Source organism: Anomaloglossus baeobatrachus, chromosome 1 (genome assembly GCF_048569485.1).
Source record: "Anomaloglossus baeobatrachus isolate aAnoBae1 chromosome 1, aAnoBae1.hap1, whole genome shotgun sequence".
NCBI lineage: Eukaryota > Metazoa > Chordata > Amphibia > Anura > Aromobatidae > Anomaloglossus > Anomaloglossus baeobatrachus.
Genome location: NC_134353.1, coordinates 208817888 through 208842476, shown reverse-complemented (window position 1 = coordinate 208842476; position 24589 = coordinate 208817888). Strand labels below are relative to the sequence as shown.

General features: G+C 42.6%; 1 protein-coding gene across 2 annotated transcripts in view; it reads right to left on the bottom strand.

Moving 5' to 3' along the window:
- The window catches only part of LRBA (LPS responsive beige-like anchor protein), an 805540-nt gene that overhangs the window by 557942 nt on the left and 223009 nt on the right, over window positions 1-24589 (bottom strand). For both annotated transcript variants that reach the window (XM_075347936.1, XM_075347944.1), the window contains exon 33: window positions 17205-17313. In XM_075347936.1, coding sequence (XP_075204051.1) covers window positions 17205-17313 — 109 coding nt within the window. The remainder of the gene's footprint in view (window positions 1-17204; window positions 17314-24589) is intronic.

Here is a 24589-nt window from a genome sequence, read left to right as displayed (position 1 = left end):
GGAAATCAATGTTTTGATAATGTAGTATAGACCACAACTAACTATGCTGTATGAACTGGTATCACACTTCTCCCTTGATAAAGTATCTAGCGAAATGTGTGTTGGGGCAGAGTGAAAGACCTTTTAATGGGTAAGCTTATGCATAATGCACTTTATGAATAATTATTATTATAATATTCATTTTTATATATCGCCAACATATTCCACAGCACTTTACATACATCAGCAACACTGTCCCCTTTGGGGCTCACAATGTAAATTCCCTATCTGTATGTCTTTGGTCTTTACTATATGCAGTGATAATTTACAGTTGCTATAGGTACTTTTCCCTGTCTTGATGGGCGGTAGTGCCAAACTTCTTGTTTTAATACTAACCACTTAGATATATATACTCCTATCATTTGACATATTTGATGACAAGCACTATGCACTTTAGGTTATTATATTGACACAAGTGGCACTTGTAGAAGGATTGGTTTTGGCAGTTGCTATTTGTCCCCAAACATTTACGCTCATTAGTGTTATTTTGACATTATTATATATATCGCTTCTACCCTCAATATGTCCTCCTCTAGGGGTTAATTTTCCTCCTTTTGTGACCATTCATTTCACTTGATGTATTTGTGAAGTTATTTTAATGATTCAATAAATACATTTTGATTTTTTCATAATTTTTTGATTGCTTCTTTAGTTACTCCCCCACGTATGAATCTTAAGCTTTTAAAATGTGGAGGCTGGAGTATCGTAACAATACTATTTTTCTTTTGCACTTGGCCAGCGACACAAAAAAAAAAAACAACAACATTTGTTGTGGAACAAAAGCTTTGCAGGAAAACAGATATATTTTAGACCTTAGTAAGCAATAGAGGTGCATCATCTAAGGATCTTTTTCACATTAAGAATCCTATTAGAAAGAAAACACTAAAAGGTAATTGAATTTCCTTCAGTTATCTTCATCTCTGTCAGCTCCTGCTACAATAACTTACTCTCTAGAGCAGAGATAACTCAATTCCATCCGGCTAGCATATGTTATGAATCTCTAAAGCAAACTTGTCTAAATCATTCTGATCTTCTATCAAGGTTAGCCGTGGATATGAACTCTGACAGAGAGCAAACATAAATTTTAGTTTATCTTTTTAATAATTCACTTCTTTCTATTTTGATGGCAGAACTGAATGACATTCCTTGGAATTCTATATTCCCAGGTAACAGGTGCAGATGACCAGATATATGTGAATTATCTAGACTTGAATTATGGCGAGAATGGACTGTAAAGTGGATGAACTCGCCATTTATTCCAGGCCAAAATTAACTATTAAACTGGATTCACACTTTTTTCCTCCAGAAAGGTCTTCTGTTTATATTAATTATGGCTAATCAATGGGTAAGTTGATATATTTATAGAGGTAAAAATGATAATGGCAGTGCTTCACAATGCTAGTCTGTTTTTTCCCATGAGATTTTTTATGTTGTAGTTATCTAGGTGCACTCACCCTTCATCAATGGCACCAAAATTATGAAAAGACTTCCCCAATTGCTGTGGGTTTTAGCAATAAGACTTGTGGGGGTTCAAACTTTCTAGCAGCAGTGAAAGATACATACATCATTTGGTTTTGGTGCAGAACAGTCTAGACCTCTTTCACTCGTCTGTGAAAATCACGGACGTGTAAAAGGTGGTATGGCCCTTCGTGTGCCGTGTTTATGGCACACGTGTGTTCTCCGTGTGCAATCCGTGATAACACACGAAGAACAGGCACTTTCTGCTCACTTGGCCCTGGCGTTGCTGTCCATGGTGCTGATCTTTGGTCTCCGGTCCTGTCGACTCCCCGCTGCTGTTGCTTCCGGCCTGCAGTACAGTGCGATGAGCATAATGAGCGGGGGTCGGAAGCAAGTGCCATCAGCGGCAGAGACAGCATTGCTGGAGAAGGGGAGTATAGAAATTCATTTTATTTCACAGACACGTGTGTTTTCTCCGGTGCATGTCACACGGATCACAGCCGTGCGGTCAGTCTGTGGTCCGTGTGACACCACCTATGATGCCGGAGAAAAACGGACATGTCTACTTGTGGAGCACACGGGCACACGGTCCATGGCAAAACATGGGTCTACGTGTGCCAGAGTCTCCGGCATGTGAGGAAACTGAGCAAATACATACCGGAGACACGGATGTGTGAAGGATGCCTTAGATTTGCTGCATCTCATGAAGGTCCCCCCCCCAAAAAAAAAAAAAGAAATTAAAGCTTTCAATTTACCAAAAGAAAACATTCAATAACAAAGAAAGGCTTGGGGGTAAGCACAGTAAAATTACAGGGTCTTCTATTCACTCAAGGTAGGTCCTGCTATGGCTTCAGGCACAGTCTGTCCAAAATTAGATCTCTCACTCCACTACCTCGCTAACACAGACAGCACTGAAGCAGCTCAGCGGCCTTAAATATTCCCACCAAAGCCTTGAGTGGTGGTATGCGAGAGGCCAGTCCCACACAGTTCTTCTGTTCGCTCCACAAATCCAGACCCAAAAATCCAAATTTGATTAAAAAAAAACTTCAGTAATCTATAATTGCTAGAATCTTCACGTCCAGGACTTGCATCACTGAGGCTAGCCACCTCGGTGACATATACCTCGCGTACAAGACCTTGACAGCTGCTTCCCTTCACAATCTATACATTGCAGTATTAAGGTAGGGTATATTCTGCCATGGTAATTTATTCTTTTCCACCCAGTTTCTTTCCAACCTCTTTATATGGTCTGCAGCTCATCCTGACCTCTGCCGAGTGTAGTATATAAGATTAAAGACAGTCTGGCAGCACAAAATTACTATTCTACCCAAGAACAGACGTTTGGTGCATCATGGCGAGGTCAAACACTTACGTGCACTTTGGTGACTTTCCATGCGCTGTCTCAGGGGTGAGAGGGTGGATGGGGGGTTTGAGAGCAGAGCCTAGAAGGTACTCTTTTTCTATAAGCGACTGGTGGGTTGCGTAACGGTTATTCTCTCCCCATAATAGGTTATGGTAAGATTCTCATTCTAATTAACAGTCACATTTCAGGGACATGTAATTCTTTTCTTCTTGTTGTACTATGGTATTCGCATAATAATTACCTAATATTTTATTTTTTTTTCATTGTCTGTACTCCGTTGCTTTCTACATTATTATTGATTTTTTTGTCTTCAGGCCTTATGTCCTTATTTCATTTGCTTTTCTACCTTTCAAACAGTATAGTGGTTCAATAAACAGTTCTAACTATAAATCGAAGAGGGCATCGTCTCTCTTAAGGCATCGGCGATGAGAGGTCTGCCGCCAAGAGCTTAACTACTGCTGATGTACAAATTTTGCAAAATGCTTATAAGGGTGCATCTTTAGGGTATGTTCCCACAATCAGTGTTACTTGTGTTCTCGACGCAGCGTATTATGGCTGCGTCTAAAACGCTATGTTTTACAGTAGAAGCAATGTGGATAGGATTAATAAAAATCTCATGTCCACTGTGCTTTTTTACGCTGCGTAAACTCACCTGTGGTGCTTTTTTTCTAAGCGGTGGAATGTCAAATTTCTTTTGAGGGAACGCAAAGTTTTCTGTGATTTTGCCCATAGACTTGCATTAGATATGAAAATCCAAGAACACAGGTATAAGATTAACATGCGTTTTTTTGTGTGTTTATGCACCAAACACATGTAATTCTCACCAAGTGATGTCAATATCAGGAAGTTTAAAAAAAAAAGTGAAACATGGAGACTCTGGTGGCCCAAACCCATCAGGAACAAGCCAGTGTCGCTACCAAATGGTTCCACTGGGAGGCTTTCCTTTCCTCTCCACAATATCGGACAGTTTTGAGATAGAGTTGTGTCTGAGCGGTGGTTGGTTCTTTTGTGGTTCATTATTTGGGTTGATGGATTCGCATGTCCAGAAGTCAAAGAATATATTGGACTTGTCCAGGTGGATATTTTCTTTTTCGTCCATAGTTATGTGGTCTTATTCTCCCCTCTTTAGTCTCTTTATTTCTCTCTTTAATTTACAAGCTGATATTCAGATATACATGACTACAATAACTTTTCAATTGCTGTATTGTTAAATGCTTGCTGTTGAATAAAAATCAATAACATCTTAAAAAGTTGAAAAAAAAAGTGAAACAGCTTTATTTGAAGGATGACATGTGCTAGATAAAAAAGCAGCACCAAAAAGGCACACAAAAAGCAATTTAAAAAAAGAAAGCAAGTAAACTAAAGTGTGGAAAAGGTGCCAAAATAATGCAGCGTTAAAAACTCCACTGATCTAAATTGTGGAAATGTGGCTTTACTGTAGATGTTCACCTGGCTACAGATGCAGGTAAGTGGATCTATATTAAAACTACTTGATGATCCTTGGTACAAATAGTGAGTGAAATTGTACGGTCCTCAGAAAATCCTGATATACGGATGTGAAGCTTTATATGCTTAAAAGGTTACAGAGTGTTTTCTCTTTGATCTATTGCATCTTAAGGCTCAGCTGAATTCACAGAGTAACCCAAGGAATATACCGTGGTTGAAAAGAGACCAGCCTGTGTTTACCACATCTCGAGAACAGACTATAAAGCAGAATGGAATATGATTAACTTTCAGGAGAATCTGAATTTTACGCATGATGAAACAGAACAGAGGAAAATAAAGGGCAAATTTCATGCACCTTGCAAATGTTACATTGAATTATAGCAGAGAAATTATAGCTGACATTTTTCTCTTCGGTAATAATATTAAAATGGAAAATACGCACATTTAATTAATATTTTGAGAGAAAAAGAATTAGGGATACCAAGTTAACACTGAAAAGCACCACTGCAGCACTTTTTTTTTATCCCATTCTGGAGTAGCACTTAAAATCCAAGCCCTCTGCCATATACTCCTCTTCCTAAGCAAGGATGGTTGACATTAGGGAGATCATCATCCAACACCGCGGAGACACCATCACGTGTTTCTCAACGCAGTGATTCTAGAGCAATGCCCCCTGGGAAATATTCAAAACAAGAAAGCCGGCGGAGACACCATCACGTGTTCCTCAACGCTGGCAGGAAACTAGCCAGGTCTTTCACCGGCAAGGAACAACCACGGGAAGGGCAGTCTCCAGTCAAGGAGACCACCTATGCCAAACATGGTATCCATCCACAGACAGCTGTTTCGGGGTATTTGCCCCTCATCAGTGTGGAGTAGGAAACTGTCTAGTGGGAGCAATGCCTAATAGAAGACTACATAATCAGGGATGGTTGACCCTAGGGAGATCAACCGCCAACACCACGGAGACACCATCACGTGTTTCTCAACGCAGTGATTCTAGAGCAATGACCCCTGGGAAATATTCAAAACAAGAAAGCCTGCTGAGACACCATCACATGTTTCTCAACGCTGGCAGGAAACTAGCCAGATCTTTCACCGGGAAGGAACAACCACGGGAAGGGCAGTCTCCAGTCAAGGACCACCTATGCAAACATGGTATCCATCCACAGACACCTTGACTGGAGACTGCCCTTCCCATGGTTGTTCCTTTCCGGTGAAAGACCTGGCTAGTTTCCTGCCAGCGTTGAGAAACATGTGATGGTGTCTCTGCAGCATTCTTGTTTTTTTATATACTCATCTTCCAGCGGCTTCGCCTTTTACCAATTCCGCAGCGGTCCCGCGGCCCCATCATTTGGTCTTAACTTTTCACTGGCCTCAAGTCAGAAGTTATATCACAAGTTCCCAATGCATCTCTGTGAAAGCCAGAATGCGCTGGAATGACACAGGGGTTGCGGTGATAGAAGGTGAAGACGCTGAATGGCGAGTTTAAGAGTGATGCTTTAATTGCAATACAAAAGCCTACTAGTGTAGATTTCACTTTAGCAGTAGCGGTTTGTATGCTATTCAGTGCTTAACGATCACATGCACATAAGTGTAAATGTAAGCTCTGGTAGGGGCCACTTTGCTTGATCAGATCTTTTTGGTGCTGTAAAGCTTTTTCCACAAAAAGTAGTCGTGGCATCAACTACACGTGACCTGCCATAGCAGAAGCAGATTTGTTCTAGAAAGTCTTTTAATTTAAGGGAACCAAATCACCAGGAATTTTGTATAAAACCTTAAGCCAGTGCTATACTGGCACGTTCAGGCTGATTCTATACATAACTTTAGTGGTCAGCTCGGATGTTTTGGTATGAAATCCAAGAAATTAAAGTTTATAAAATTGGCAGCTTCTTGAGTGACAGCAGCGGAGGACCAGATAATATCTGGGGGGGGGGGCGCAATCAGTTATCCCCTCCCCCAAAGTTTATAATATCTAGGAGGGCGTGGCATTATAGCAGCAGGATATCTATCTTTTCTATCATCTATATAATTTATATTGGTAGCCAGTAGAGTTCTAGCTGGGAATTTATGTGCGTAAAATGACTCTGACTCGCCACTGCATGTGTTTGGGTGCAAGGGAGAGGGAAAAAAAAAAAATATCAGATGGCACACGCACTGTGTAATGTATACATAAGAAGCCTGTAGTGGGTGGGATCAGCTTTTCAGCCTTCTCACCTCAGCTCCATATTACAGTTAAGAACTCTGATAGTGTTCTGGGTGCAATAGTACAAAGATACATTGCAGGATTGAGAATAAGATATTAGCTGTTCCATCGAGGCCCAGTTCGCCGGCAGCAAACGAGCTTGCCCCGAGCTTATCACCTACATACAGCCAGCGATAAGCAGAATACTTCCATAGCAGTGTGTAGAGAGGTGAATGGGCTTTTTCAAACTTTCTTTTGTCGCACACTTCATCCGAGCACGCTGTTGTGCACCGTTCAAACACTGCAAGCGGCTCGCATAGGTCCAGTTGTTGGGTCAACTGGAAGTTGACGTGACAGACATCACCACATCTCACAAGTCACGAAGCACGGTGGTCACGGGATGGGGATGAACAGATCACAATAGTGCCATTCAGAGTCACAATTGACTACACAAGGTATTTGAGAAAAGTCTTCTTTATGAGCTTTACATCAATGTGTGGCCACTATGCTGTGTACTGAACCACCCTTTAATGCTAGTACGGTGAAGCACCAGAAAATTACTACCTTAGATCTCTGGGAGGAGTTTTGCACAGTATGAATAGAGATGCATTGCTGAAATTGTGTGTTAACTCCTACAGCACACGGTCTTCACATTACATAGCAAAAACCTACTGACAGATTCCCTTTAAGATAAAATCACTGCAGCCAAAACTCTGCCCAATGTTTCTGTTGAGCACATTAGAGTTCTACGGCTGTAGAATAGAGGACAGTGGTGGAAAAAAAATGCTTCTGTCTTCTCACAGGACAATGTGGCTCCTCTCCTGCTGGCACCAACTGTACGGCACTGTGCACTGTGGGTTCAGTACAGTGCAGCATTTAACTGGTGATGGTAAGACGGGACACTTGGATCAACGCCCGAGAATGTGGCACAGCTAACAAAATCTGGGACTGTCCCACTAGGTCTGAGAGGATTAGTAGCTATGCTTTAGACTGGGGTCAGGGTTCATCCTGAGCACTCAGACCAGCCACCACCAGACCCGTCAAATGACTGATACAAATGATTACTACTGGAATTTTAGTGTTTGGCAAGGACATTACTGCAACCAAGTGGTGGAAACCCTTCCATAATTTCCTATAGTGTACATGTATATGCATCTATCTCAATTATTGATGATCGAATACCTCAAATATTCGGCTTCGCGAATATTTTCTGAATATGTCGCCGCTATGTGAATATTCGATGCACAATGTAAGTCTATAGGAAGCCCGAATAGTTCCTAATAGTTTTTATTCGGGGTTTCCCATAGACTTACATTGCGCATCGAATATTCGCGAATAGTCGAAGCCAAATATTTGAAGTATTCAGTCATCCCTAATCTCAACCAATCAGTGAGGTGGAAAATGTGTCCCAAAGTAACTCTACTTTTTATAAATATCAGTGCTAAACATAAATTGAAAATTCAAATCATATTTGGTCAAAAAAAAAGTTACTTTGATAGCAAATTATAAAAAACAACGGAACTGCTTTGCTAATTAAAAGTGTTCCAATGTTTATTAGGAAAGTTCATAAAAAGTCCCTATATTACAATTTACCATCTCTCTTCTGGTGCTAAATCATATAAAGCTTTTCAGGTTTTAAGTAGTAACATCTCCATGCATCATTTGACCAAATAATATCATAAAAAAGTGAAATCAAGCATAAAATTGCAAAATAAATTCCTTGTTAAGGCTATGTGCGCACTTACCGGATTTTGCCGCGGATTTTCCGCGGATTTGCTGCATGTTTCGCTGCAGAAAATGTTCATAACATCTCTGCAGTGAATCACCAGCAAATCCTATGGAGAAAAAAAATCCTGTGCGCACTGGGCGGAATTTGACAGCTGCATGTTTTGCTGCGGGAATCCCGCAGCAAAAACAAGTGCATGTCAATTCTTTTCCGCAGGTAGCTGCGGGATTTCACTCCATTGACTCCAATGTTAATCATGAAATCCCGCAGGGAATAACGCAGGAAGCAAATTCTGTGCGGTTCACTGCGTTTTCCTGCGTTATTCCCTGCGGTATTTCGCGGTTTACCTCCGGTAATGTGCATCGCTTGTCTGCGGTTTTACAGGGAAGTGATGTCATTACAGGAAGAGGAAGCCGTGCAGAGAGTAAACACACACACATCACAGACACAGAACAGATCACAGACACACAGACATCACAGACATAGTACATATAGACACAGACACATAGAACACACATAGAAAGAAAACGGAAATATAGAAAAAAAAGAACGTGGGCTCCGCTGTATATTTACCGTCCAGCCGAGGTAAGCACACAGCGGCGGCCCGGTATTCTCAAGCTGGGGAGGGAGAGGGGCAGGGTTAATGTCCCCCGCCTCACTCCCCCTCCGGCAGCCGAGAATATCAGCCGCAGCTGCCCCGGCACTGTCGCATGCATTATGCGGCAGGACCGGCGTGTCCTCGGCTCTTCTTGCCACCGTGTAGCAGTGGTGGCAAGGTAATACAAGGGGTTAATGGTGGTGGATCACCGCCATTAACTCCAGGCTTGATCATGGCAGCGTCTATGTGACAGCTGACATGATCAACCCGTAAGTAAAGTGAATAAAACACACACACAGAAAAATCCTTTATTTTAAATAAAACCAACAAGCCTCGTTCACCACTTTATTAACCCCTCCCGCACCAAAGCTCCGGCGTAATCCACAGGTCCAACGTCCTGCGCTGCTTCCATCCAGCCGCGACTGTCACAGACACAGCGCTGAATGAAAGCAGCAGACAGCAGAGGTAATTACCGGTCATTTCCCACGGCCGGTAATGTGAACTCACTGCCGACCGTGGGAAATGCAGCGATCTGTCCTCTATCTATCTATCCCTCTGTCTGTCTATCTATCTATCCCTCTATCTATTCTTCTGTCTATCTACTATCAGAATTAAATGTATTTTTTTTTTTTTCTTCAATGTGCTTTATTGCATTGAATGCAATAAAGCACATCCCAACTCGCATGCGGCAAAAACGCGGCAATACCGCGGTAAAACCGCAGCAAACCGCGGCAAACCGCATGCGGTTTTCGGGTGCGGTTTCCCGCGGTTTTTTACCGCGGGTGCGGTAATCTTTGAGAGGATGCGGAATTTTCTCAAGAAAATTCCATTTCCCAGTGCGCACATAGCCTAAGCGTTCCCTACAATTATGCAGTGACTGAAGAAGAGAAACGGTTTTATCTCCCCAGGACTGTTATCAAACCTCTTTAAGACGTACATGAAACAAGCAGCCCATTTCTGTGTAATAAAGCCACACGCACCAAACATTGACCACATCTATGATTGCAAAGTGGGAATGAGTATGAATAAAGAGCAGAGATTTCACTGTACAAGCCACAACATGCAAGGATGACATGAAAGACCATATATATGAAATATATGAAAATCAATGAGTATGATGGATCTTTGTACTTCTATCTTTTACCTGAAACTACAATGTTAAAAAACTAACCAGCACAAATGGATAATAGAAACTTTTTCTCAATGGCAATAATAAAAGTAAAAATGTATTGAATCAATATAAAAGAAAATTGTGCCACACAAATATAAAATAATATAAAATACAAATATTGTTAAATCTGGTATCAGCTCTGAACATGTTATTCCCAATGATACTTTCTTTAAATTGCTATAAGGATGACTTAAAATAAAATCGTTCATATTTGGGGAAAAAATGTAAACATTCTGTGTGGACTGTGATGTTTTTCTTTAAACCGATTTTGCACTTTCCGGGATTTTTTTTCGCCATTCTTCCGAGAGACCTAACTTTTTTTATTTTTTAAGTCAATATGGTCATGTGAGGGCTTGTTATTTGCGGAACGAGCTGTACTTTTGAATGAAAACATTAGTTTTACCATATAGTGTACTGGAAAATGGCAAAAAATTCCAAATGCAGAAAAATTAAAAAAAAAAAGTGCAATTGCCCTATGGTTTCTGAAATATTCTATTCACTATATGGTAAAACCGATGTGTGGGTGTGATGCCTGAGGTGGGATCAAGTTCGTAGACCCCAATCATGAATTTTTATTTTTTTATTTAAGAGGTTAAGAAAAGAAAAAAAAAAAAAAAAAAAAAAAGAATAAGAAGCTTGTCCAAAAAAAGTGGCGTGCTTTTTGTGCCATTTTCCACGACCAGTAGCATTCTCATTTTTCGGGATCTATGGCTCAGTGACTGCTTATTTTTTGGGTCTCAGGCTGACGTTTTTAAAAGGTACCAATATTGCGCAGATGCTAAGTTTTGATGGCCTGTTATTGCGATTTGTGCAAAATTTGAAATGGCTAAAAAACGCAATTTTGTCGTTTGGAATTTTTTTGACGCTACGCCATTTACCGATCAGATTAATTCATTTTATATTTTCATAGATCAGGCATTTCTGAACGCAGCAATACCACATTTGTGTATATTTTTTCTTAAACCTTTAATTTTCAATGGGGTGAAAGGGGGGTGATTGGAACTTAGGGTTTTTTATTTTTTAAAACTTTTTTTTTCTTTTAATTTTTTTGTATTATTATTATTTTACCAGTACCCCTAGGGAACTATACGATCAGCTGTCTGGTCGTTCATTAATTTCTCCCGATCAGAGCAGCACCGCTCAGATTAGGAGAAGTGATCATCTCTTGTAAGAGCCAGTACTCGGCTGTTTCTTACAGGACCTGAGTTACGTGAGCTACAGGAGTAATCACATGACCCTGTGCTACTATAACAACCACCGGAGTCATGTGATCACGTCACATGACTTCAGTTATCAGCCTGTGAGTACAGATCTACCGAGATCGCCATTAACTCACATCTTGACAGCGCCATTTAAGTGGTTAAAAGGCATGAGCGGAACGCGATTCCACTCGTGCCTGGCAGGCACACATGTCAGCTGTACAAATTAGCTGACATGTGTGCTGATCGCCAAAGGCTACTTGCAGCAGCCCGTGGGGATTAACATTATGACCTCTAGGATGTAATATTACCGCTCACGGTCGTTAGGAGTTAAAAGATTTGCTTACTTTGAAATACACCTGACCAGCCCCAGTTTACACATTTTTCGTATTAGTACGTCTAAACAGTGGTTTGGTTCTGTTTGTTTCATAAAATGTTATAAAGCTTTCAATAGGAATCTGTCAGCAGGTTTCCCCATATAAAAGCAGCATCTGTATGCCCTAATACACAGCATTATAAAAGTTGTATATATGTCCGCAAGCCAATTTGCATAACGTAAAAAAAAAAATCTTTTGTTATACTGATACAGGGCATTCCGGTCCAATGGGTGTTGCTGCTCTTTATCCGACGCTATTCACCTGTCCTGCTTTGTGTGGATTACACATCCTACATCATCCCACATATTGTAATGCACATGCGCAGGGAAAGGACAAAGAGCGCCCACACATATGCACTACAATACTTTGCTCTGCAGGGCACAGAGAAGTGCGCTCGGGCAGGAGCAAATGGAGATATACTGTATGGATGACGTAGGACGCGTTATCCACATGAAAAAAGTAAAGAGGACGGCAATTGAAAGCAGAGACGAGGCGCCATGTCAAGACCTGGGATTACCACCAGAATGGACCATCCCGTAGATGAGTATAAGAAAAGGTCATTTTTACGTTATGCAAATAGGCTAGGGGACACATATACACCATTCTTGAATGCTGTATACAAAGGCATACAGGTGGTGAGTAGTTCAAATGTGGAAACTATTTTGACAGATTCCCTTGAACTACATCTCGCCTCTTAAACCCCACCAGATAATGCAACGCCACTACTCTTGTGGTTCCAACTGGTCCTTCTGTAGTGACATTCCATTTATATGTTACCACTGTAGCCAATCACTGGTCTCAGCCATCATATGCCAAACATGCAAGTATTACCTTTGAGGTCACTGGCTTAAAGGTAATCTTTTAACACTAGTGATGAGTGAGCACTATCATACTCGGTGCTCAGATACACGTGACTCGAGCACCAGAGTATAAAGGAAGTAAATGGGGAACTCGAGCATATTTAAGGGAAATCTTTTTGTTCTTTGATCCAGAAATCTACTGTTTATTTTTTTTAAATGAAACAGATGCAATTGAAGTGGAGACATTCAGGTTTAAATTAAAGGGACTGAACAAAAATACCCTGTGATACATTTAGTAATTGTAATCATTTTTCTACAAACCTTCCTCATTTTAGGGGTTCAAAAGAAATTAGACCAAGTAAAATTACCATAAATAAAATGTTCACTTTTAATTCTTCATTGAGAATCAGTTGCAAGCAATGACTGCATTAAGTCTGAAAGCCATGGACTTCACCAAACACTGGGTTTCCTCCTTTGTGATGATTTGCCGAGTCTTTACCGGAGCAGACTTCAATTGTTGCTTGTTTGTTGGTCTTTTTGCCTTAAGTTGTGTGTTAAGCATGTGAAATGCATGGGGATGAGATCTGGTGATCGACTTGGCCATTGCAAAATTTCCCACTTCTTTGCCTTGAAGTTCTGGGTTGCTTTCACAGTATGTTTTGGGTCATTGTCCATCTGTACCGTGAAAGGCTGTCCAATCATCCTTGCTGCATTTGGTTGAATCTGAGCAGAAAGTTTAGCCCTGTGCACTTCAGAATTCATACAGCTGCTTCTGTCTTCAGTCACATCATCAATAAAAACTAGTAACCCAAGAGCTATTGGAAGCCATGCATGCCTAGCCAGCACACTGCCTCCACCATGTTTTACAGAGGATGTGGTGTGCTTTGGATCATGAGCTATTCAAAGCCAATTGCATACTTTCTTCTTTTCATCATTTTGGTACGAGTTGATCTTCGTTTTATCTGTCCAAAGAATGCTTTTCCAGAACTGGGCTGGCTTCTTTAAATGTTTTTTTTGTAGGCAAAGTCTAATCTGACCTATTTTTTTATATGTCTCCTTCTGCTCTCATTAAAGGGAACCAAAACATCAGGATTTTGGTATATAAAGTAAGACCAGTATAGTACTGGCACTATCAGGCACAGGCTGTACATACCATTGGCTGGGAAATCTAAGTTTATTAAGTTTGAAAATTCATCCACTTTTTGATTGACGTGTGCACCTCTCCAAATAATATCCGGGCGTGAGCGCGCGCGGTGTCCCAACAGGACTGGAGAACAGCTGATCTTACCGATTAGCAGCAGCAGACTATATCGTAGCAGACGTCTGCTGCAGCTAATCGGTAAGATCAGCTGTTCTTCAGTCCTGTTGTGACCGCGCGCGCCCCCGCCTGGATATTATCTGGAGAGGTGCACACGTCAATCAAAAAGTGGATGAATTTTCAAACTTCATAAACTTGAATTTCACAGCCTAAACATCTGAGCTGCCCACTAATGGTATGTACACACCGTGCCTGATAGTGCCAGTACTGCACTGGCTTTACCTTATATATCAAAATCCTGGTGTTTGGTTCCCTTTAAGTCTTCTCTTTATGGTAGATTTAGATACTAAAACACACACTTCCTGGAGACGGTTTTTCAGCTGGATGGATGTAGTGAAGGTTTTTTTCTTCACCAAGGAAAGGATTCTGTGATCAACCACAGCTGTGGTCTTTCATGAACATGAAGGCCTTTTTTGCGTTTCCAACCTTAGCAGTGCACTTTTTTTTTTGCAGAATGTACTAAGCTGTTGATTTGGCCACCTCTAATATTTCTGTCATTTCTCTGATGGATTCCTTCTTTTTTTTCCAGCCTAATCATGGTCTGTTTCTCTTCCATGGAGACTCCCTTAGACCATATGTTGTGGGCTCACAGAAACAGCTTCCAAATGCAAATACCAAACATGGAATCGGCTCCAAACCTTTTGCCTGCTTAACTGGCTGCATTAACCGGAAAATAGCCCATTAAAAGGATTCTGTCACCAGGTTTTTGCCACATCTGAGAGCAGCATAACGTAGGGGCAGAGATCCTGATTCCAGGAGTGCTTCACTTACTGGGCTGCTTAGTGTAGTTTTGATAAAATCACTGTTTAATCAGCAGTAGGTTATCACTAGAGGACGACTTTGAGTGCTGCCAAGTAGTCCAGCATATTCATGAGCTCTGTACAACTGCTAGACCTGCAGCAGTGAAAAACATTGATTTTATCAAAATGACAGCAAACCGCTCAGTAAGTGACATGTCGCTGGAATCAGGGTCTCTGTCTTTACATTATGCTGCTCTCAGATGAGGTAACAAAAACCTGGTGACAGATTCCCATTAAAAAGCTTTTCAGATAATTTTCCAATTACTGTTGGTCCCTTGAAAAAGGGGCAGCTACATGTTAAAAAACTAAATTTCTAAACCCTTACTTCAGTTAGGATGTGAATAGCCTCAAATTAAAGCGGAGAGACTGGACTTTATGCCCACATATATAACTATCTTGACTATATTTTGGTAAACAACTAAATTGCCAAAACATGTGTCACTTTCCAAATATTTCTGGATCCAACTGTATTAGGTGTGGAATCTTTACATTATCCTATGTGTAAGCGCCGAAACATTTCTAGACATCATAGTTACACTCTTGTATTGAATTAAACCAGATAACAGTATTGGAATAATCCAGGAATTCCAAGTAAGGAGTTCCCAAAAAGCAAAATTCCTAAAATGTCAATTTATTAAAAATGCATTAAAACGGTCATCGGACAAACAACCAAAAACAAAAACACTCCCCTTAAAAAGGTACCACACAGTAAGGACAGATTAGGTATACAGGGCTGCCGGACCGGATCAATCTAATACTTCAATTGCCCTGCTACTACTGCCCCTAATAAACCGCCCTACCTGCCTGCGGAGGTCGACACCGTAATAAGCGCAAAAGGCGCCCCTGCTCACTGTGGACTAACCCTAAAGGTCCCTCTCTCACCATTTGAGTACCAAACAACCACTAACAACATATACAAAAAACATCTCAATATGTCTGGTCCCTACTGTACAACCAGGCTCCTGACCTCAACGTAATATCCTTGATGTACTGATAACTACTTCACATTGAATCTCTGTGTCCATCAAACATGGAGTCACTAACTGCGCTAAGTGTTAATGCACCAACCAATTATTCACTTCAATGAATGTTATTGTGCATAAAAATCTATTTCACATGCAGTATATGGTAACAGATGTTTGGATAAACTACTTCCCTTAGGACCTTTGATGTCCTATCGTAGCCGCGACGCATTTCTCCTGACTCACAGGTTTATCAGGAGGCTTTGATTTTAATTGCTTTCATCTCTTACTAACCATTGACCTATTCCTATTTACCTTCATCTCTGAGATTATGGATCAACTTGTGTGGATTCACCATACCCATGTCCTCTTAATAACGACCTAGCGTACTTGATCTTTCACGTTAGTAACTGTGCCCTCCATAGGGACTGCAGTCACAAAGTGTCAAATTACTGACTGCGAAGACATATGACCTCTTTTTTTCTTATAAGCACTTTTGGTTTCTCCACAGTATTCACCATAAATCTTTCAAAGTAGTCATCCTTTTAGCTTTCCTTTACTACCAAAGATCTAAACTAGCTGGATTGGCAATGAAGTTCTTTGGACTGGGCTTTTCCTGGTACTCATCCTCTTACACCCCCTAAAAACATTAATGTATGCAGTATATTGCACTGTGGCCTTTATTTTGCATTTGCACTTTTTTCTGGCAGGGATGCGTAGGGTGTGATGTTAGGGGCAGTCGACTTGTGCCCAGATAGCACGTCAAGGTGTAACTCTTATCTGGGTCCTACTCTAATTGCTATGCCTCTCTTGTTCAAACTGAACTTTTATATGGGCTAGAATAGAACCTGCAAAAGGAAAATTAAACAACACCTGAATCTCAGTCTGAACATGACATACAATATCTAAAATAACAGTTGCACTCAAGTAAGGAAAAGAGCGAAACTAGATTAGGACCAGATGAGAGTTACAACTTGACCTGGTATCTGGGCACAAGTAAATTTGGCCACCTTTATTTGCTAAGTAACTCAATTTTCCAAAAACGTTTTCATGTTTTCTTAGCAGTAATGCGTATTTATATTCCAATATATCCCATCTACATTCTTGTTTTTTCTCCTTCCCTTTACGTGAGTGTGATACTGTACTTAGTCATGGCAGGTAGTCCCAAAAACAATGAATGAAGATTTGAGTCTAATGTCACTTCATTCTAAGGCTATGTTCTCACAGGGCTTTTTTGGTAAGTTTTTCCTGACCAAAACTTGATCTTTTGGGATTAAATCTCCTTTGAGTAATCTGCGTTTTTGGTGTGTTTTTCATGCGTTTTTTAGTGGTGCTTTTGCTGCAGATTTGCTGTTTTTTCTACAAAATGGGTTGGATCAATGAAAAAACGCAGCAAATCTGCAGCAAAGAACTGACTTGCTCATTCTTTAAAAACCTGACCAAAACTGCAGGTATTTGACAAAACAGTCAGGAATAAAACCCTTTTGTGTATGAGTGTGTATGCATGAGATTTCAGGAATCTCAGACTTTGCTGGAACTGTAAAAAGCAGCTTTTTATTAGCATGGATTTGCATAAAACCAAGGCAAATTTGCAGCTAAACGTAGCAAACACTTACCAAAAAAGCCCTGTGTGAACATAGCCTAACAGGGTACTTCAGAGTCGCATTGATGGGATCAGTGAATGATCACAAAAGTTTTAACTACCCTGTAGATAGGCGATAACTTGCTAAGGTGGAACAATCCCTATATCTGGGCTCAGACTTACCTCAAACTCCGCATGTCTATGTATTTCCTCTGCGCGCTGCCTGCTCAGGATAAACTCAGCTTCATTTGCCACCCTCACCAAGTGATCTTTCATGGTTTGGCTCAGCAATCTGTTTAAAATACAAAATAAGAAACCTGTATTAAGAATTACTATAAATTTGCAGTTTAATAAACCATTCTGCAACATGCACACTTCTCTGATGCCTGTCATTAGCGCAGGCAAACTCGGGCGCTGACCCACAGATTGGTAGCTCATAGGCACGATAGAAAGTTAATCTCTGCTGAGCTGCTTGCTGGTCTCCTTTCATCACATGCTCCTATATATGCTGGCTGGACCCCTCCTTTAATGCCAGCTATAGTTGCTCTATACTGGTCTGGTGAGGTGGTATGATCCAGACTTACTGGTGGCTATTTTACATTATTGCGGTGAGCGGTGCTAGTGCTAACCCCTGTTGTTCTTTTGTTGCTTCCTTCCTTCTCTTGCTTTTCTTTTTAGTCCCTTACTCTTTGTTCCTGTAAGTGTGAAGTGTTTGAGTGTTAGTTTTCCCCTGTCTGGCTTTATCTGGGTTACAATCTCACTCCTGCCCCCCCCCCAGCGTGAGAGACATTATAGGAGGCCCTGTGCCTCGCTATCCTACAGTCACATCATGACAATATGGTTGAGTATACAAGCCCCAATTTATCAAAGCAATTTCGCCATTATTCTAGTATACATTGGTTTGAAAAATTGCAATATTTTGGTGCAACACAGATATTTCACATTAGTTTCTGCCAACAATGCCAAAATGGGTAGATCTAGGACATTATGCCATTGCTTGTTTAATTCATGATGCGTTATGGCGTTTCCTTTTGGCCAGAAACGTTACACCAGTCAAGGACTTATGTAAGACTTCTGGCGTGACGCTCGTGATTTACACAGTGGCGTGCACCTCTTCATGAATTGAGAACCTCACACACCACCATGCCCGCTCATCAAGAATGGCAAAAATATTGCTGGTCTTGATGAATCCAGGCCACAGTGTTTTAGGTAAGGAGTTAGGCACGGATATGTTTTAAAAACCTATTTAAGAATCAATAATGTTACTCAGACTACATCTATGTTCAATTTGCAGATTTCCTCCTAAGAAATGCTCACGGCAAAAATACAGGATCTATATACATAAATGTGCAGACACTCCAAATGCTAATACTGTGGTTTCAGCAGCCACTAATGCACGATATACTTCATTTTTTGATACGTAGATCAGCCCAGCATTGTGTTCCTGTCTGTACCGCAAACAAAAAAAAAACCTCCTACAATGGCAGGTCTATGGTAAACCGTTACATTCATCGGATGCCTCTATTGGAGGTATATCTCAGGATTATTTCCCACGTTATATACTGATCAAAAGGAAAAAAAGTCTGAACACAAATTTGTTAATTACAGACACCAACTGGTAGCTCATACCAGTACTTTTTTTCTGTATGGACATACTTCACATTATCTATAATAATTAAACATTGATCCGGGGGTAAAGCACCCAGTCCATAAATAAGGTAAAAAAAGGCAACCCCTGCATAATAGGAAACAACAACAGAACAGACCAAGGCAGCGTAACTGAACACTCAAGTCTACTGTTTTCTGACCTCTGGGATCAAGACGTAGAGAACACGTCTGTTACCAGGCTTCAGGAACTAGTAAGTAGGTAAGAATTACAAATTTGTTTTACAAGCCAAGAGGTTAAGCTCCATAAGAAGGGAGAACATTAATGGTTACAAAGTTACCTTTAATCTTTCAGTATCTGAAGAACCAACTTGTTATTGCATTTATAACAGTACTATTACAATCAAAAAAGCTTGCGCGACATTAAAAAAAAAAATTCAAACTGCAGGGATGTTGTAAAAGCATTACACAGAGGCACATTTCACCCATTCTTACTACTGCTGATCTACTAAAGGCTGCTCAATTCTTCATTCTATTCTTTGATCACCTTAAGACCACGTCTCACTAAGCAACATCGCTAGCAACATCGCTTCTGAGGCACGACTTTTGTGACGTAGCAGCGATGTTGCTAGCGATGTTGCTGTGTGTGACATCCAGCAACAACCTGGCCCCTGCTGTGAGGTCGCTGGTTGTTGCTGAATGTCCTGGACCATTTTTTAGTTGTTGCTCTCCCGCTGTGAAGCACAGATCGCTGTGTGTGACAGCGAGAGAGCAACAACTGAATGTGCAATGAGCCGGCTTCTGCGGACGCTGGTAACCAATGTAAATATCGGGTAACCAAGAAGCCCTTTCCTTGGTTACCCGATATTTACCTTCGTTACCAGCGTCCGCCGCTCTCACGTGGCGAGTGCCGGCTCCCTGCACACATAGCCAGACTACACATCAGGTAATTAACCCGATGTGTACTCTGGCTATGAGTGCAGGGAGCCAGCGCTAAGTGGTGTGCACTGGTAACCAAGGTAAATATCGGGTTGGTTACCCGATATTTACCTTAGTTACCAAGCGCAGCATCGCTTCCACGCGTCGCTGCTGGCTGGGGGCTGGTCACTGGTTGCTGGCGAGATCTGCCTGTGTGACAGCTCACCAACAACCCGTGTAGCGACGCTCCAGCGATCCCTGCCAGTTCAGGTTGCTGGTGGGATCGCTGGAGCGTCGCTTAGTGTGACGGTACCTTTACTGCTTAAGCCTTTGATTGGCGGCAGCGGTCTAGCTTCATCAGAGACACCTCCATCGATAAACCAAATATCCACTGCAGCCAAAATCACAGGACGCAAGTTGGCAGTTACAGTAGCTAAGAGTTTCCTCACCATCTGTTTATAAATGGTGTGGATTATTTTATTCCTTCGACAGTACAGTAAAGATCAGGTGATGTTACATTTTCCTTTCTTAACCCCCCCGGCCACTAAAACACCCTAATGACCGGGCCATTTTTTGCAATTCTGACCAGTGTCACTGACAGGTTATAACTCTGGAACGCTTCAACGGATCCTGGCGATTCTGAGATTGTTTTTTCGTGACATATTGTACTTCATGTCAGTGGTAAATTTAGGCCGATATGTGTTGCGTTTATTTGTGAAAATTTAGGAAATTTGGCGAAAATTTCGCAAATTTCAAACTTTGAAAATTTATGCCCATAAATCTGAGAGATATGTCACACAAAATAGTTACTAAATAACATTTCCCACTTGTCTACTTTACATCAGCGCAATTTTCGAAACAAATTTTTTTTCCGTTAGGAAGTTAGAAGGGGTCAAAGGTCATCAGCAAATTCTCATTTTTCCAACAAAATTTACAAAATAATTTTTTTTAGGGACCACATTACATTTGAGGTGACTTTGAGAGGCCTAGGTGACAGAAAATACCCAAAAGTGACCCCATTCTAAAAACTACACCCCTCACACTGCTCAAAACCACATCCAATAAGTTTATTAACCCTTTAGGTGCTTCACAGGAACCAAAGCAATGTGGAAGGAAAAAATGAAAATTTTACTTTTTAACACAAAAATGTTACTTTAGCCATAAAATTTTCATTTTTACAAGGGAGAAAAGAGAAAGTACACAATACAATTTATTGTGCATGTTCTCCTGAGTACGCTGATACCCCATATGTGGTAAAAATCAATTGTTTGGGCGCACGGCAGAGCTCGGAAGGGAAGGAGCGCCATTTGAATTTTTGAACGCAAAATTAGCTGCACTCATTAGCGGACGCCATGTCGGGTTTGAAGACCCCCTGAGGTGCCTAAACAATGGAGCTCCCCCACAAGTGACCCCATTTTGGAAACTAGAGCCCTCACATATTTTTTCTAGATGTTTGGTGAGCACTTTGAACCCCTGGGGGCTTCACAAAAGTTTATAGCGTTGAGCCGTGAAAAGAAAAAAAAATTTTTTTTACCACAAAACGGTTGCTTCAACTAGGTAGCTTTTTTTTTTCACAAGGGTAACAGGAAAAAAATGCACCATAAAATGTATTGTGCATTTTCTCCTGAGTACGCAGATACTTCATATGTGGTGGAAATCAAATGTTTGGACACACAGCAGTGCTCGGAAGGCAAGGAGCGCCATTTGAATTTTTGAGTGCAAAATTAGCTGCACCTGTTAGCGGACGCCATGTCGGGTTTGAAGACCCCCTGAGGTGCCTAAACAATGGAGCTCCCCCACAAGTGACCCCATTTTGGAAACTAGAGCCCTCAAATAATTGTTCTAGATGTTTGGTGAGCACTTTGAACACCTGGGGGCTTCACAGAAGTTTATAGCGTTGAGCCGTGAAAAGAAAAAAATTTTTTTTACCACAAAACAGTTGCTTCAACTAGGTAGCTTTTTTTTTCACAAGGCTATCAGGAAAAAATGCACCATAAAATGTATTGTGCATTTTCTCCTGAGTACGCAGATACCTCATATGTGGTGGAAAGTAATTGTTTGGGCGCATGGCGGGGCTCAGAAGAGAAGGAGCGCCATTTGACAGCAAAATTGGTTGGAATCATTAGCGGACGCCATGTCACGTTTGGAGACCCCCTATGGTGCCTAAACAGTGGAGCTCCCCCACAAGTGACACCATTTTGGAAACTAGAGCCCTCAAATAATTTTTCTAGATGTTTGGTGAGCACTTTGAACACCTGGGGGCTTCACAGAAGTTTATAGCGTTGAGCCGTGAAAAGAAACATTTTTTTTTTTTACCACAAAACGGTTGCTTCAACTAGGTAGCTTTTTTTTTCACAAGGGTAACAGGAAAAAATGCACCATAAAACGTATTGTGCAATTTCTCCTGAGTACGCAGATACCTCATATGTGGTGGAAAGTAATTGTTTGAGCGCATGGCGGGGCTCAGAAGAGAAGGAGCGCCATTTGACTTTTCAAACGCACAGACGCGGTGCACTGATCGGCCGCTGCAGGACGCACGGTCGGATGCGATAAAAAAAAGCGTCGGGGATACGTAAAAAAAAAAGTCACGCCAAAAATTGACCATGGATGCAGATACGTTATGTGCATCCCTGATCAGCGCTTGGCGGGATGCACGGACGGATGCGATACAAAAAGCGTCGCAAATACGGAAAAAAGTCGTGCCAAAAATTGAGCAGGGATGCCGATCCGTTATCTGCATCCCTGATCAGCGCTCGGCGGGACGCACGGACGGATGCGATACAAAAAGCGTCGTGAATACGGAAAAAAGTCACGCCAAAAATTGACCATGGATGCCGATCCGTTATCTGCATCCCTGATCAGCGCTTGGCGGGACGCACGGACGGATGCGATACAAAAAGCGTCGGGGATACGGAAAAAAGTCACGCCAAAAATTGACCATGGATGCCGATCCGTTACGTGCATCCCTGATCAGCGCTTGGCGGAACGCACGGACGGATGCGATACAAAAAGCGTCGGGGATACGGAAAAAAACGTCACGCCAAAAATTGAGCAGGGATGCCGATCCGTTATCTGCATCCCTGATCAGCGCTTGGCGGGACGCACGGACGGATGAGGTGTAAGAATGGACAGGGGATACGGAAAAAAAAAAAAAAGTTATACTCACAGTACCCAGAGGACTAGCAGGAGGATCACTGACCAGAAGAGCTGCAGAGGAACAGATGGCAGAGAGATGGACAGCTTTACAGGAGCAGCAGGCAGATCAGCAGAATGCCCAGGAAGGACCCAGCGATGGACGCAGATGTGATCAGGCCGGTGAAGACAGGTAAGAGGACGTCGGGGGAGAGCAGAGGGGGAGAGGGGGGGGGAGAGCAGAGGGGGGGGTTGAGAGCAGAGGGGGGGGGGAGAGCAGAGGGGGAGGGGGAGAGCAGAGCGGGAGACCGGAGAGGGAGCTGCAGAAGCAGAATAGAAATAATGGGGGAGGCAGTCAGATCGCGGGGGGAGCGGATCGGGATGTCGGGGGGGAGGGGGGGGGTTGGTGTGGTTGGGGGGAGCAGATCGCGGGGGGGGGGGCACGGCAGGGGCTATCACGGCAGCGCGCAGGGGCACCACGGGAGCGCGCACGGGCTGCAAAGTGAGCACAGTACTCACTTTGCAGCAGCAGCGGTGACCTCAGCAGCAGCGGTGGTAGCAGATCGGGATGCCGGGGGGCAGATCGGGGCGTAGGAGGGCAGATCGGGGGGGGGCACGGGCAGGAGCCTTCACGGGAGCGCGCAGGGGCCTTCACGGGAGCGCGCAGGGGGCGGAATACTTACCATTGGAGCAGGAGCGGCGGAGACATCAGAGGCGGCGGCAGCAGCAGCGGTGGCGTGGTACCAAAAGTACCAGCCACTCCACGCTGCAGACATGTTGGGGGAGGGCTCACAGGCCAGCACAGGCCTGGGGAGGGCGGCCACCGGCAGATCAGACCGCCCCACTGCACACTGATTGGAGCGATTGCGCGTCATAGCACGATCGCTCCAATCAGTGCTGCAGGGGCTGGGGGCGGCATGTTTGAGGTCCACCTATGATATGCTGCAGCAGCTGCGGCATCTCATAGCTGGATCTCACAGGATCGCACTAATTCGGGCATTATTTTTGCCGAAATTAGTGCGATCGATGTGGTTGGCGGTTCAGATTTGAACAGCCAATCACATCGATCGTCGATAGGGGGTGGCGATGCCGCCGCCCCCTGGGGTCAAGCAAAGGTCCCCTGCTGTAAGAAACAGCAGGGGACATCATTTGAAAGCCGTTGCTATGGCCACGGCAATCAAATGAAGTTTAGGCAGTAAAATTACGTCCCTGGTCGTTAAGTCACGTTAAAATAGGACGTAATTTTACTGCCCGCGGTCGTGAAGGGGTTAAGAGAATTCAGATTCAAGATTGGAATTTAAAAAGTTTGGCCTTTTCAACATCATTTTTGATCACTTCACCCTTTTCATCATGAAAAATCCTACAGCATCTTTGACTTTTCTTTTTATATACCCTCAAAAAGCTTGTTTTATTGCTTATGGTCTCCTTTGCAAGCCTTAGGGTACCGTCTCGACGTACCAGCGATTTCGACCACGATATGACCTGGTCAGGATCGCTGGTGCGTCGCTACATGGTCGCTGGTGAGCTGTCAATCAGGCAGATCTCACCAGCGACCAGTGACCAGCCACCAGCAACTCGTGGAAACGATGCTACACATGGTAACTAAGGTAAATATCGGTTAACTAAGCAAAATGCTTTGCTTGGTTACCCGATATTTAGCCTGGTTACATGCGCACACCGCTTAGCGCTGGCTCCCTGGACTCGTAGCCAGGGTACACATCGGGTTACTAAGCAAAGCGCTTCGCTTAGTTACCTTATGTGTACTCTGGCTACGTGTGCAGGGAGCCAGCACTGGCAGCCTGAGAGCGGCGTACGCTAGTAATCAAGGTAAATATCGGGTAACCAAGCAAAGCGCTTTGCTTGGTTACCCGATGTGTACCTTGGTTACCAGCGTCCGCAGCTTCCAGACGCCG